Raw genomic sequence first — 12,218 nt, forward strand, 5'->3', positions numbered from 1 at the left:
AGATGCCACCACTCAGCCAGGGGAAGCCACTTGCTCCATGTGTGAGGATGCTCATGACACATGCACCTTAGATAGGTCTCAAGACATCTATTTACCACCTCTGTTTGACCATCCGTTTGAGGGTGGTAGGCAGTTGATCGTAATAAGTCAATACCTTGAATTTTGAACAACTCAGTCCAGAAGTTACTAAGGAAGATAGTGTCTCTGTCACTTACAATAGAGTCTGGTAAACCATGTAACTTGAAAACATTATCCATGTAAGCCTGGGCTACCGTTGTTGCAGAAAAAGGATGAGCTAAAGCTATGAAATGGGCTGCCTTACTCAACCTGTCCACCATCACAAAGATAACATTCTTCCCGTTAGAAGTAGGTAAGCCTTCTATAAAATCCATAGAAACAGTAGACCAAACAGTCTCAGGGATTGGCAATGGTTGTAACATGCCAGGATACTTAGCATTATCATACTTGCATTTCTGACACACATCACAAGTACGAATATGTTCGTGAATATCCTTCTTCATACCCTTCCAATAGAACAAGGATTGAATCTTATGCAAGGTAGTATCCCGCTGAATGTCCTCCACGGGCGAGTTGTGAAACCATTTTAAAATTTCTTTTCTTAACTCAATATTAAGTCCCACCACTAATTTTCCTTTTCTCCTTAATTGGGAATTACACCATGTATGATGCTTATGGAGATCAGGATTTGTGCTTAAGTCCGTAATAAGCTTCTTCAAATCAGGATCTAATTCCCAAGACTCAACCACCTTTTGATAGAGATCAGTTTGTTCTGCGTTAATGACCATTAATTGAAGATCCGATTTGGTCGATCTAGACAAAGTGCATCCGCTACTTTATTTTCTCGAACCCTTTTATATCGTATCTCAAAATCATACCCCATGAGTTTGGTCATAAGGTCTTGTTGAGAAGGATTTGAAATCTTCTCGCTCCAAAGTAGATACTTTAAACTCTTTTGATCTGTCTTAATTATGAAATGCCTATTAAGCAGATAAGAGCTCCATTTCGTCAGACAAAGATAAACCACAAAGAATCAATTCTCTTTCATAGGTGATTTAGCTTGGTTCTTAGGGCTTAAGGCTTTACTGATATAAGCCAAAGGATGACCCTGCTGCATAAGAACAGCTCCAATACCATGCCCTGAAGCATCAGTCTCAATCACAAATTCTTCATTGAAATCAGGAAGTCTAAGTATTGGAGATTCACAAAGCAAAGTGTAATACCCCGTATTTTATATTGCCTATCGAGTCGAGTAATTGTTTAGTCGTGTTGATATCGTAAGACCAAGTTTACCCTTTTACCAATCACGTTACCCATACCCATGACCCATATCACGTTACCCATACCCATGACCCATTTACCTTCTAACTTGATCTTTAACCTAAGTTTTAACCTAATTTTACCCTAACCATACACACCCCTCATCTCACACGCCTCCCTCCTTCACCAACACCAAAACACCAGAATTCACGCATAGAGAGGGAGAGGGTGTGGCCGTGAGTGTTGACAGCAAAGCAAGGAAGGGCTAGGGACTTTTGTCGACGGCTGTGGGTGGCCGTGGTGGCTGTTGTGGTGGCGGCAAGGTAAGAAGTTAAACTCCCTTCTCTGTTTTTGTTTTATGTCGAGTTTTGGCAGTTGTTGTGTGTCTTAGGGAGGGGATAATGGTGGCTGGTGTCTGGGTATACGTAAAGGGTGGTTGGTGACGAGTGCTTTGGTGGCGGTTAGGGTGGTCTTAGGTGGTTGTAGGGGCAGAGGGAGGCGGTGTCGATAAGGGGGTAGGAAACAGGTTTATACACGGTTTTCAGGGGAGTTTAGACCAGTGGGTTTTGGGTGGCGCCACCGTCGACTAGGGGGAGGTCGACGAGGTGGTGCTGTGTTGTCGGTGTTCATGGGTTGGCGGCGAGAAGAATGGTGGTGGTTTGGGCGGGGGAGTAGTTAATAGGTGCGGTGGTGGTGAGTGGAGAAAAGGGATGTTTGGCGTTGCGTGGTGGTGAACCAGGTGTTTGGCGGCCGTGGTTCACCTCGCCGCGCGGAGTCGACCCTACCGGAGGTGGTCTCGGGTGGGCATTTGGTTTGAAGTGGGTGTTGGGGCTGGTGGTTGACACGGCCTCACGGTGGCCTGTGGTGGTGCGTGGATGAGTGTGAAGGGGTACGGGCTGTTTTGGTTGTTCGAAACGGTTTTTATTGATTTAATCGTTATATTTCGTATCGGGTCGTATTCTAAATTAATTAATTAATTCCCGAGTGCATTAAAATAATTAGAGATGGATTTTGAGTCGGGTTTGTTAAAAGAGAAAAGTTACTATATCGGGAAAGTTTCCATTTTAAGAAATTCTATTTTTAGTAATTTCTATTTTGGGAATGGGAATAGTTAAGTAATTGGTTATCATTTCATTATCTTTCAGAGGGCGAATTATTGTGGATTATCACTGAGCTTCCGACTAATTGACTGCAGTTCTGAGGTAGGGGAATACACTTATTGAATTTTATGATTGTAAAGAGTTGACATGTTTGGAATTATATGACATAGCTGACTATCTTATTTATCCTGTTGAGCATTTTTGTTTCATATATTTCATACATTGCATTGCATTGGAGTTGGAGTTGGAGGAGATGAGATTGTTGTGATTAAGGCCCAGGCGGGTTCTGCAGGACTTGCCCTGGTGTCCTCCGCTGCGAGCGGGCAGATCGACTACGGTCGATATATATAGTCTACCGGGGATCGGTATGGCTGGGCGTGCCGGGGATGTGTGTGATGGAGTTGATTGGAGGAGCATAGCATTGCATTCTTTATTATATCGTATTACCTACTCAACCTCGCGGTTGACCCTGTGTATTCGTGTATCCCTGTGATGATCCTTTTATGGGGAGCAGATTGACAGGTTGTTGAGACATTGGGAGCTGGCAGGGAGAGAGCATGGATCACCTGACTTAGAGCTAGCTCACCTTTATTTTGTTTAGTTGCCAGACTTTATTTTTATTTAAGACATGTGTTATTTCCGTTGTAAACATTATAACCTTTTTAATTTAAAAATCGTTATCTTTCCCTTTGTTATCTACTGCCTCGGATTTCCGAGATGGTAACACCCTTCTTTATCTGAGGAGTCCTAGTTCAGGCCCTTAAATAAATGGGGGTGTTACAAAGTGGTATCAGAGCGAACGATCCTCAGGCCTAAACCAATGAACCCAATGAACGTAGGATGTGTCTAAATAAAATGAACTCCTGGGAATAAACTGTTAGGAGCTCACAGTGCGGTTAAGAAGGCGCCCTTAATGCGTGCTCTTTTGCCCTCTCAGTTTTGAACCAGGCAACCCAAGAGAAAACGAGTGAATGGGGTAGTTAGAAGGAAAACCTTGGATATAAGCGAGTTGATGTATACCTTGAGACCTAGTGATGAAATTATGATATTTATCTGGATGGATAATCAATGAAGCGTTGGATTGTGGTAATCGTGAGCATGAGAATAATTGCGAATTTATGATATTTATCTGGATGGATGTGAATGACGTGTTGATAGTGCTATTATGTCTGGTAATATGTGGTTATGTGATCCCAAAGCCACGCTAGTATAGTATCGTGATAGTAATGACAGACACCATTGAATTGCTTGTTTCTAGTCGTAGCAATCGTGATTAGATGTAAGGGGTAGGTCGGGAGGCGAAGGGACTTCTATGGGATAGATGTTTACGTAAATACAAAAGTGTGAGATTTAAGTTAGGATGAGTTAGTATCGATAGTATGGTTGTAAGAGCTTGGAACATGGAAAATGAATGATTTAGTGTTGAAATCCGTTTTGTTTGATTTTACTCTGTAATTGATCTTGCTGTCATTTCCTTCCTGTTAATTTTCTACGGATGAAAATTTTATGAGAAATAGCCTCGTGAGTTAGTGTTCTTTTGGCGTTGGTTTCATGCTTATAGGGTATACGGATTAAGAGTAATAAATGTTTTAGTGGGCTGTGGTTGGGAAGTTCTTGTGCAGTGATGTGTTGACCGACGATTTTGTAAAAATCCTCATTTAATTTGTGTAAATGATTTTTGCATAATTCCAACTCCATCGACTAGAGGTTTCGCATACGTTTTCAAATTGATAAGCCACGAAAATTCTTGATGTCTCTATATTAAAAGGTAAGGTTTGCGAATTGACCCAAGTTTCGGACCAATTGTTGTCACATACTTGTTTGGACCAACTGAGTTGTAAAATTCTTTAGAAATTGAATTCTTGAACTTTCGACCCCATTCTTTTTATCACAAATTATTAACTCTCTGTATGTTATGAAAAGTAATATAACTTAAGTTTTCGTTGAACGGCTGTTTATTCGTGATTTTTGAAAGTTACAACGTGAATCATGACCTGTAAATGTGCGTTCTATGCTAAGTTTTCACACAGTTGTTTGATTAATTCATGAGCCTTAGTAAGGTGAAATTATAATGTTTTATATGATGATAGTAGCACGCATGTTCAGTAGTTATATATCTTAACAAGTGATAAAATTAAAACTTAGTTGATAACATTGTTGGCATGATAGCATGAGTAAAATTGGATAGCTTAATTTGATTCTTAATCGAGGGTGAAATGTTTATACGAGTCCAGTTGTTTGCATACTTTGTATACATTTGGCATGATGTAATGTCTCTGGGTGTGCATCTTATTTGCATAGTGGTCGGGTATATATATAAATATAAAACTATATTGTCATATCTTGGTAAGTTGATAGCGTCAAAAGTTAATTTGACTGTTCTAACATACACGCATGAATAATTATAATAATTAGGTCTAAATGTCTACACATGAATGGTAGTAATGGTTATGCCTAAATATTACCACATGTAGGATGTCATCGGAGTCCTAAGGTCCTTTTTGTGAGCCTGTGTGCCTATAGTTATACCTATTGCTTCCATTGCATTAAATTATTTCGGTTGAACCTAAACCTATAACATGATAATAAACAGTGTTGTTATTTTTGTTATTGAATATGTTCGTTATTACAATATCGTAAAAATACTAAAGTGATTCTTGCAATTGTATGGGCGTGATATAAAGGAAACTGTTTGATATAACACGACAACCGGCATATTTATATTCTCGAGTCGTTACTATCAATTATATTAAAATAAAGATTGTTATGATAACTATGTTGACAATTATAATAGGATAACCCTTGGATGATTCACCTGATATGCATTGGTTTTAATGATAGTTATTATAGTTGCATTTAATTGAGCCTACGAGTTGCCTAGTTATTTAAGTCGTGCAAATCAGAGAAGTTGTCCAAGTTGCTAATCTTTTACCATAGCTAGAATTCTACAAAATATATGATGGCAAATGTATGTTTAAACTCGTTATGCGATATCGTTTGTTTTGCTGAAAATGAGTTGTACTAAGTTGCGGGACACAATTGAACGATATGGTTGCTAAAATGTCAAACACATGTGTGATATGGAATTAATGTTGTTGTTGTCAGGGATCATATGTTGTTACTTTTATTAGCGAGTATGTTTCAGAATTTATATCAAACAAATTGACTAATTCGTGTTGTATGTCTGATGAGTCAAAAGGTTTTGATTACGTGTTAAGTTTTCTATGGTTTCAAGGTGTTAAGTAGTGCTTATGTACCGCATGTTTTAATACTCCTGGTGATTTATTAGTGGTAGGGCGGGTCAATTGTTCGAAATTGGTAATGGTTTTGACTTAGGAGAGGAATTTGGTGGAGTCAATGTTAGATTGTATGCTGGTTTACGTGTATTCTTGCGGTTGATATTCCTAAAGTGGTTGTCCCCTGGTAGATAATGCGAACTGTGATGATCTTGAGTTGACCAAAACCCTGGTATTACAACAGTTACCCTGAAAACTTGTTATATAGCTTTCGCACACTTAAACCTCGAGGACGAATCCTTGTCTTAACACCCTTGTGTCTTAATTTGTTAACTTTCCATTTTGTAGGATGGATCCCTACAATGTACACCCGCAAGACTGTTACATGTCACTTGACGCTGACTTTAATGAGCATTGTGAGAAACTTTGTCTTTGTCATGGACAAGTATGGCCATAATGGGCACCCCGAGTACTTAACTAATACTCGATTAAGAGCGTATACCCTTATCGATTCTATCCCGACGACGGCATACTAAAGGACAGCAAACGCTTCTATATGAGAGAGTTGACCACCCATTGCATGAGGCTATTTCGTGACCCCAATTACTGCGGCGGGGCCAGATACCCGCCCGAGTATACCTTTGACTTTATAGCAGGCGACCTGAGATACGAATTTTACGCTAACGTATCGGATGCCGAAAGTACGACTGAGCCATCCATGCCAGACATTGGGGAAGAGGTGAACCAGGAAGGGAATGACATAGAAGTCACCAGAATCAGAGGAGGCGCGACCTAAGAACCGTTAGGTTAGGGCTAGGAACACCATGATCGGCCTGTTATGAAACCGTGTAAACCTTTGGCTCCTTCTTGTTGTTCTTTTAGTTTGATGTTGTGTTTTAAGTCAAGCATGAGCTAAGTAATAAGTGTTACTTGTTGACAATCAGTTAATCCCATAATAAAACCTTGTTTTCGACGTTAATGTTTCTGCGCAATCTTTTATCACGTGTTCTTTTTGTTACATGTTGTTGAGTGTTTTGTTACATAGGAATATGAAAGTTGAGAAGAGGTTACGAGGACGTAACCATGTTTTTAGTTGGGTAGGATTGTAAAATCTTAATGTTTATGTTCCATTTGTTATAGATTGAGGTTTTGATCGAGTTGTGGATCGTAGTTTTGATCAAGCTGATGTTTCGTTGCGTGGTACCCACACAAATGAGGCCTCTATGTTGTGTGATTAAACTGCTGCTGTTATGGTGCTCTGATAGTTTGCATGAGTTCATGAGTGGTGATAAGTTTGCATGAAGTAAGTTCCGGGACGTAACTTTCTTTTTAGGAGGGTAGAATGTAACATTCCGTTTGATCCGCTTGAGTTCACGAATCCTCGTACTAGAAAATCTGTTTGGTAGTTGAGCGAACTTCGGGACGAAGTTCATTTTAAGGGGGGAAGACTGTAATACCCCGTATTTTATATTGCCTATCGAGTCGAGTAATTGTTTAGTCGTGTTGATATCGTAAGACCAAGTTTACCCTTTTACCAATCACGTTACCCATACCCATGACCCATATCACGTTACCCATACCCATGACCCATTTACCTTCTAACTTGATCTTTAACCTAAGTTTTAACCTAATTTTACCCTAACCATACACACCCCTCATCTCACACGCCTCCCTCCTTCACCAACACCAAAACACCAGAATTCACGCATAGAGAGGGAGAGGGTGTGGCCGTGAGTGTTGACAGCAAAGCAAGGAAGGGCTAGGGACTTTTGTCGACGGCTGTGGGTGGCCGTGGTGGCTGTTGTGGTGGCGGCAAGGTAAGAAGTTAAACTCCTTTCTCTGTTTTTGTTTTATGTCGAGTTTTGGCAGTTGTTGTGTGTCTTAGGGAGGGGATAATGGTGGCTGGTGTCTGGGTATACGTAAAGGGTGGTTGGTGACGAGTGCTTTGGTGGCGGTTAGGGTGGTCTTAGGTGGTTGTAGGGGCAGAGGGAGGCGGTGTCGATAAGGGGGTAGGAAACAGGTTTATACACGGTTTTCAGGGGAGTTTAGACCAGTGGGTTTTGGGTGGCGCCACCGTCGACTAGGGGGAGGTCGACGAGGTGGTGCTGTGTTGTCGGTGTTCATGGGTTGGCGGCGAGAAGAATGGTGGTGGTTTGGGCAGGGAGTAGTTAATAGGTGCGGTGGTGGTGAGTGGAGAAAAGGGATGTTTGGCGTTGCGTGGTGGTGAACCAGGTGTTTGGCGGCCGTGGTTCACCTCGCCGGCGGGAGTCGACCCTACTGGAGGTGGTCTCGGGTGGCTGGTTTGAAGTGGGTGTTGGGGCTGGTGGTTGACACGGCCTCACGGTGGCCTGTGGTGGTGCGTGGATGAGTGTGAAGGGGTACGGGCTGTTTTGGTTGTTCGAAACGGTTTTTATTGATTTAATCGTTATATTTCGTATCGGGTCGTATTCTAAATTAATTAATTAATTCCCGAGTGCATTAAAATAATTAGAGATGGATTTTGAGTCGGGTTTGTTAAAAGAGAAAAGTTACTATATCGGGAAAGTTTCCATTTTAAGAAATTCTATTTTTAGTAATTTCTATTTTGGGAATGGGAATAGTTAAGTAATTGGTTATCATTTCATTATCTTTCAGAGGGCGAATTATTGTGGATTATCACTGAGCTTCCGACTAATTGACTGCAGTTCTGAGGTAGGGGAATACACTTATTGAATTTTATGATTGTAAAGAGTTGACATGTTTGGAATTATATGACATAGCTGACTATCTTATTTATCCTGTTGAGCATTTTTGTTTCATATATTTCATACATTGCATTGCATTGGAGTTGGAGTTGGAGGAGATGAGATTGTTGTGATTAAGGCCCAGGCGGGTTCTGCAGGACTTGCCCTGGTGTCCTCCGCTGCGAGCGGGCAGATCGACTACGGTCGATATATATAGTCTACCGGGGATCGGTATGGCTGGGCGTGCCGGGGATGTGTGTGATGGAGTTGATTGGAGGAGCATAGCATTGCATTCTTTATTATATCGTATTACCTACTCAACCTCGCGGTTGACCCTGTGTATTCGTGTATCCCTGTGATGATCCTTTTATGGGGAGCAGATTGACAGGTTGTTGAGACATTGGGAGCTGGCAGGGAGAGAGCATGGATCACCTGACTTAGAGCTAGCTCACCTTTATTTTGTTTAGTTGCCCAGACTTTATTTTTATTTAAGACATGTGTTATTTCCGTTGTAAACATTATAACCTTTTTAATTTAAAGTACTGTTATCTTTCCCTTTGTTATCTACTGCCTCGGATTTCCGAGATGGTAACACCCTTCTTTATCTGAGGAGTCCTAGTTCAGGCCCTTAAATAAATGGGGGTGTTACACAAAGTCTTGAGGGTGTCAAAGGCTGTGTTAGCTTCTTTATTCCAAGAAAACTTGTCTTTCTTGAGTAGGTCAGTCAATGGTTTGACAATCTGCCCATAGCCTTTGACAAACCGCCTGTAATACCCTGATAACCCCAAAAATCCTCGAAGTTGTTTCAAAGTAGAGGGAAGAGGCCAAGACTGAACTGCTGCAACTTTACTTGGATCAGTGGCAACTCCTGCTGTTGAGATGTAGTGTCCCAAATATTTAACCTTGGCAACAGCAAAAGCACACTTGCTTTTTTTCAGGAATAAATTGTTGGATAAGAGCACAGAAAACACACTCTCAACATGTTTCAAATGAGTATCATGATCCTTGCTATAGATCAATATATCATCAAAAAAGACTAACACAAATTTCCTGAGGAAAGGTTTGAGAATGTAATTCATAAGACTCTGAAATGAGGCAGGAGCATTAGTAAGTCCGAATGGCATAACCACAAATTCATAGTGCCCTTCATGAGTCTTGAATGCTGTTTTGTAGACATCTTCTTTGTGCATTCTTAATTGATGGTAACCAGCCCTGAGATCCAGTTTTGTGAATACACTAGCTCCACCAAGTTCATCCAATAAATCATCCAAAAGAGGTATTGGAAATTTATCCTTCACAGTTTGATTATTTACATCCCTATAATCCACACATAATCTCCATGACCCATCTTTCTTGCCCACCAAAACCACAGGAGAGGCATAAGGATTGCAACTGGTTTGAATTACACCTTTGTCTAACAACTCATTCACCATTTTTTCAATGATATTCTTTTGTAAAACAGGGTATCTATAAGGCCGTTTATTCACAGGGTGAGAACCAACCTTTACTGGAATTATGTGGTCAAAATGAGGCCTGAATGGAGGTAGTGTTGTGGGTTCCTCAAACAGCCCACCATACTTAGTTAGTATGGTATCCATAGCACCTGTACTATCAATTGCAGGGGCAACCATTAGCAGTGAGCATTCAATTTGTTCTGTCCAGTATGAGGATGGCATGTCACAAACTTGCAGTAAAGCAAACTGCCCCTCTTGATCAAACAATTTATTCATGTGCTTCCCACTAACAGACTTAAACTTTTTTGGTGCAAGACCCCTTAACAAATGCTTTGTCCCATGTAAGTGAAATTCCATTGTTAATTTTTGAAAATCCCAAACGATTGGTCCCAAAGAAGACAACCATTGAACCCCTAAGACAATATCACAACAGCCTAAGGGTAAAACCATCAAATCTGAAGTGAAGGTGGTGTTCTGGAGCTTCCATGAAAATCCTTTACAAATTTGTTTCACTAAAATTTGTTTCCCATCTGCCACCTTAACTGCCTTGGGGGTAATTTCCTCTATTTTACACCCAAGTTTCGTAGCAGTCCCTTCATCCACAAAGTTATGAGTACTACCACTGTCAATTAAAATTTGCAATGGTCTTTTGTTGTGAAATCCAGTGACCCTCATGGTTTGAAAATTAGTTGAACCAGTGATAGCATTTGCTGATATGCAAGCCACAGACAAACCTTCCTCCTCATCTAAAGACTCAAAATCATCCTGAGAGTCTTCCTGATCATCAGTTTCAATCCAAAACAAGGTGGGTTTTTTATGTATAAGGTGATGGCCAGGAGTATAAGGATCACCACAATACATGCAAAGGCCTTTAGCCTTTCTGTCGTCCATCTCCTTCCTTGTAGGCATTTTCAATGGTTTCTCAGTTGATGAACCCACACTAACAGTAGGAGAAATCACTGTTTGAGGTTGGGGTGTATAAGTATTCTTGGAAAATGAAGGAGTAGGTAACAAAGGGGGCTGTTTTGTAGTTGCTGTGAAAGATTTTGTGTTGGAACTGAATTTATTGAATTTTATGGACAAATTTTCTTCTTGCAAACGAGCAAGTTCAAGTGCCTTAGCAATGGTGACAGGTTGAAATGCTCTAACAAATGGCTTTAAACTTGGCTTCAATCCTCCAACAAAACTCTCCACAAAATAATTCTCAGTTAAACACTTATTTTTTTGCAACATAAATGCTTTTAAAGATTCAAACTTATCCACATAATCCTCCAAAGATCCAGTTTGTTCCAATTTATTAAACAATTCAACAACATTATTCTCATGATTATCAGGAAATCTTGCATACAAATCAGTCACAAAAGTTTCCCACTCAATTTGCTTAACAGTGCCCAAATAACTATTTACCCAAATTTCTGCTTTATCTAACATGTGTAAGGACATCAAATCAATTCGTTGTTCTTCTGGGATTTGGCACAAATCAAAGTATCTTTTGCACTTTTTCACCCAAGAACGCGCACTTAAACCATTAAAAGTAGGGAATTGTAGTTTAGGAGCATACCCATAAGAGGATTTGTTGTGTGCGGGTTCGAAAACTTGGAACCCCTGATTTAGAAAGATGAACACTGGCAGGATCATCATCATCATCCCCAATTCTGGATCTTTTCTCCATATGCTTCATAAATTGCAGCATTTCGACCCTTAATTCTGCCATTTGTTGCTGATATTCCTTGTTTTGCTGCTGTAATTGGGCATTTTGTTCCTCCAATTCTTCTTTGAATCGCTCTTGTAAGGACTTTAATTTGTCGTCCAATTCATTCCCAGATTCTTTATTTACTTTCGCCATTGTAGCACCTTAGGTCGCAGGATCGAGACTACTGATACCAATGTTATAGTACAGGAATTCTATATAATTCGAGTACTAAACCCAGAACTAATACAGGAGCTAAGTTTGATAGCTCGAGTAATTGATTATTGTAGAGATAGAAGAGAAAGAGAGAAGAAGAGAATGAGAATGTAATTGTTGTATTGAATGCTGAAACAATGATTACATGAAGGTATTTATAGACAAGTCTGGGCTAACTAACTCATCTTAACCTATTGTAACTAACTACAAAAGTGGCATTTAACAAACTTGTAACAAACTAACTAACTCAGATTAGCTATAACATACTCGTACCTAACAAAAATTATGGGAAGATAATGAGAGAGTGATGAGGGGGCTAGAAAAGGAGGGAGCGGATGTGCTATTAAGCGGTCCTAACCGGACTCAAAGAAGCAAAGTGGCATGGCATCTTCGCAGAAGTGGAAGCTAGAGACGATATAATTAGTTTAATTTTTGAGAATATTTTTGTTATTTATAATCTGTTTATGGTAGTTGTTTTTCTTTTGTTCGTAGAGAAGATAACAAGGTAGTCTTATGTGGGT

General features: G+C 40.2%; 1 protein-coding gene across 1 annotated transcript; it reads right to left on the reverse strand.

Annotated features, from left to right (window-relative positions):
- Window positions 1-1,051: 1,051 nt before the first annotated feature.
- On the reverse strand, window positions 1,052-11,637 carry LOC141638224 (uncharacterized). The gene is made up of 3 exons (XM_074447642.1): window positions 11,395-11,637; window positions 9,040-11,288; window positions 1,052-1,205 (listed from the first exon to the last, which is right to left on the reverse strand). Exons 1-3 carry the CDS (start codon window positions 11,635-11,637, stop codon window positions 1,052-1,054), a joined length of 2,646 nt encoding a protein of 881 aa, XP_074303743.1.
- Between the last annotated feature and the right edge of the window lie 581 nt (window positions 11,638-12,218).

Source organism: Silene latifolia, chromosome 2 (assembly GCF_048544455.1).
Source record: "Silene latifolia isolate original U9 population chromosome 2, ASM4854445v1, whole genome shotgun sequence".
In the NCBI taxonomy this organism is placed as follows: Eukaryota; Viridiplantae; Streptophyta; class Magnoliopsida; order Caryophyllales; family Caryophyllaceae; genus Silene; species Silene latifolia.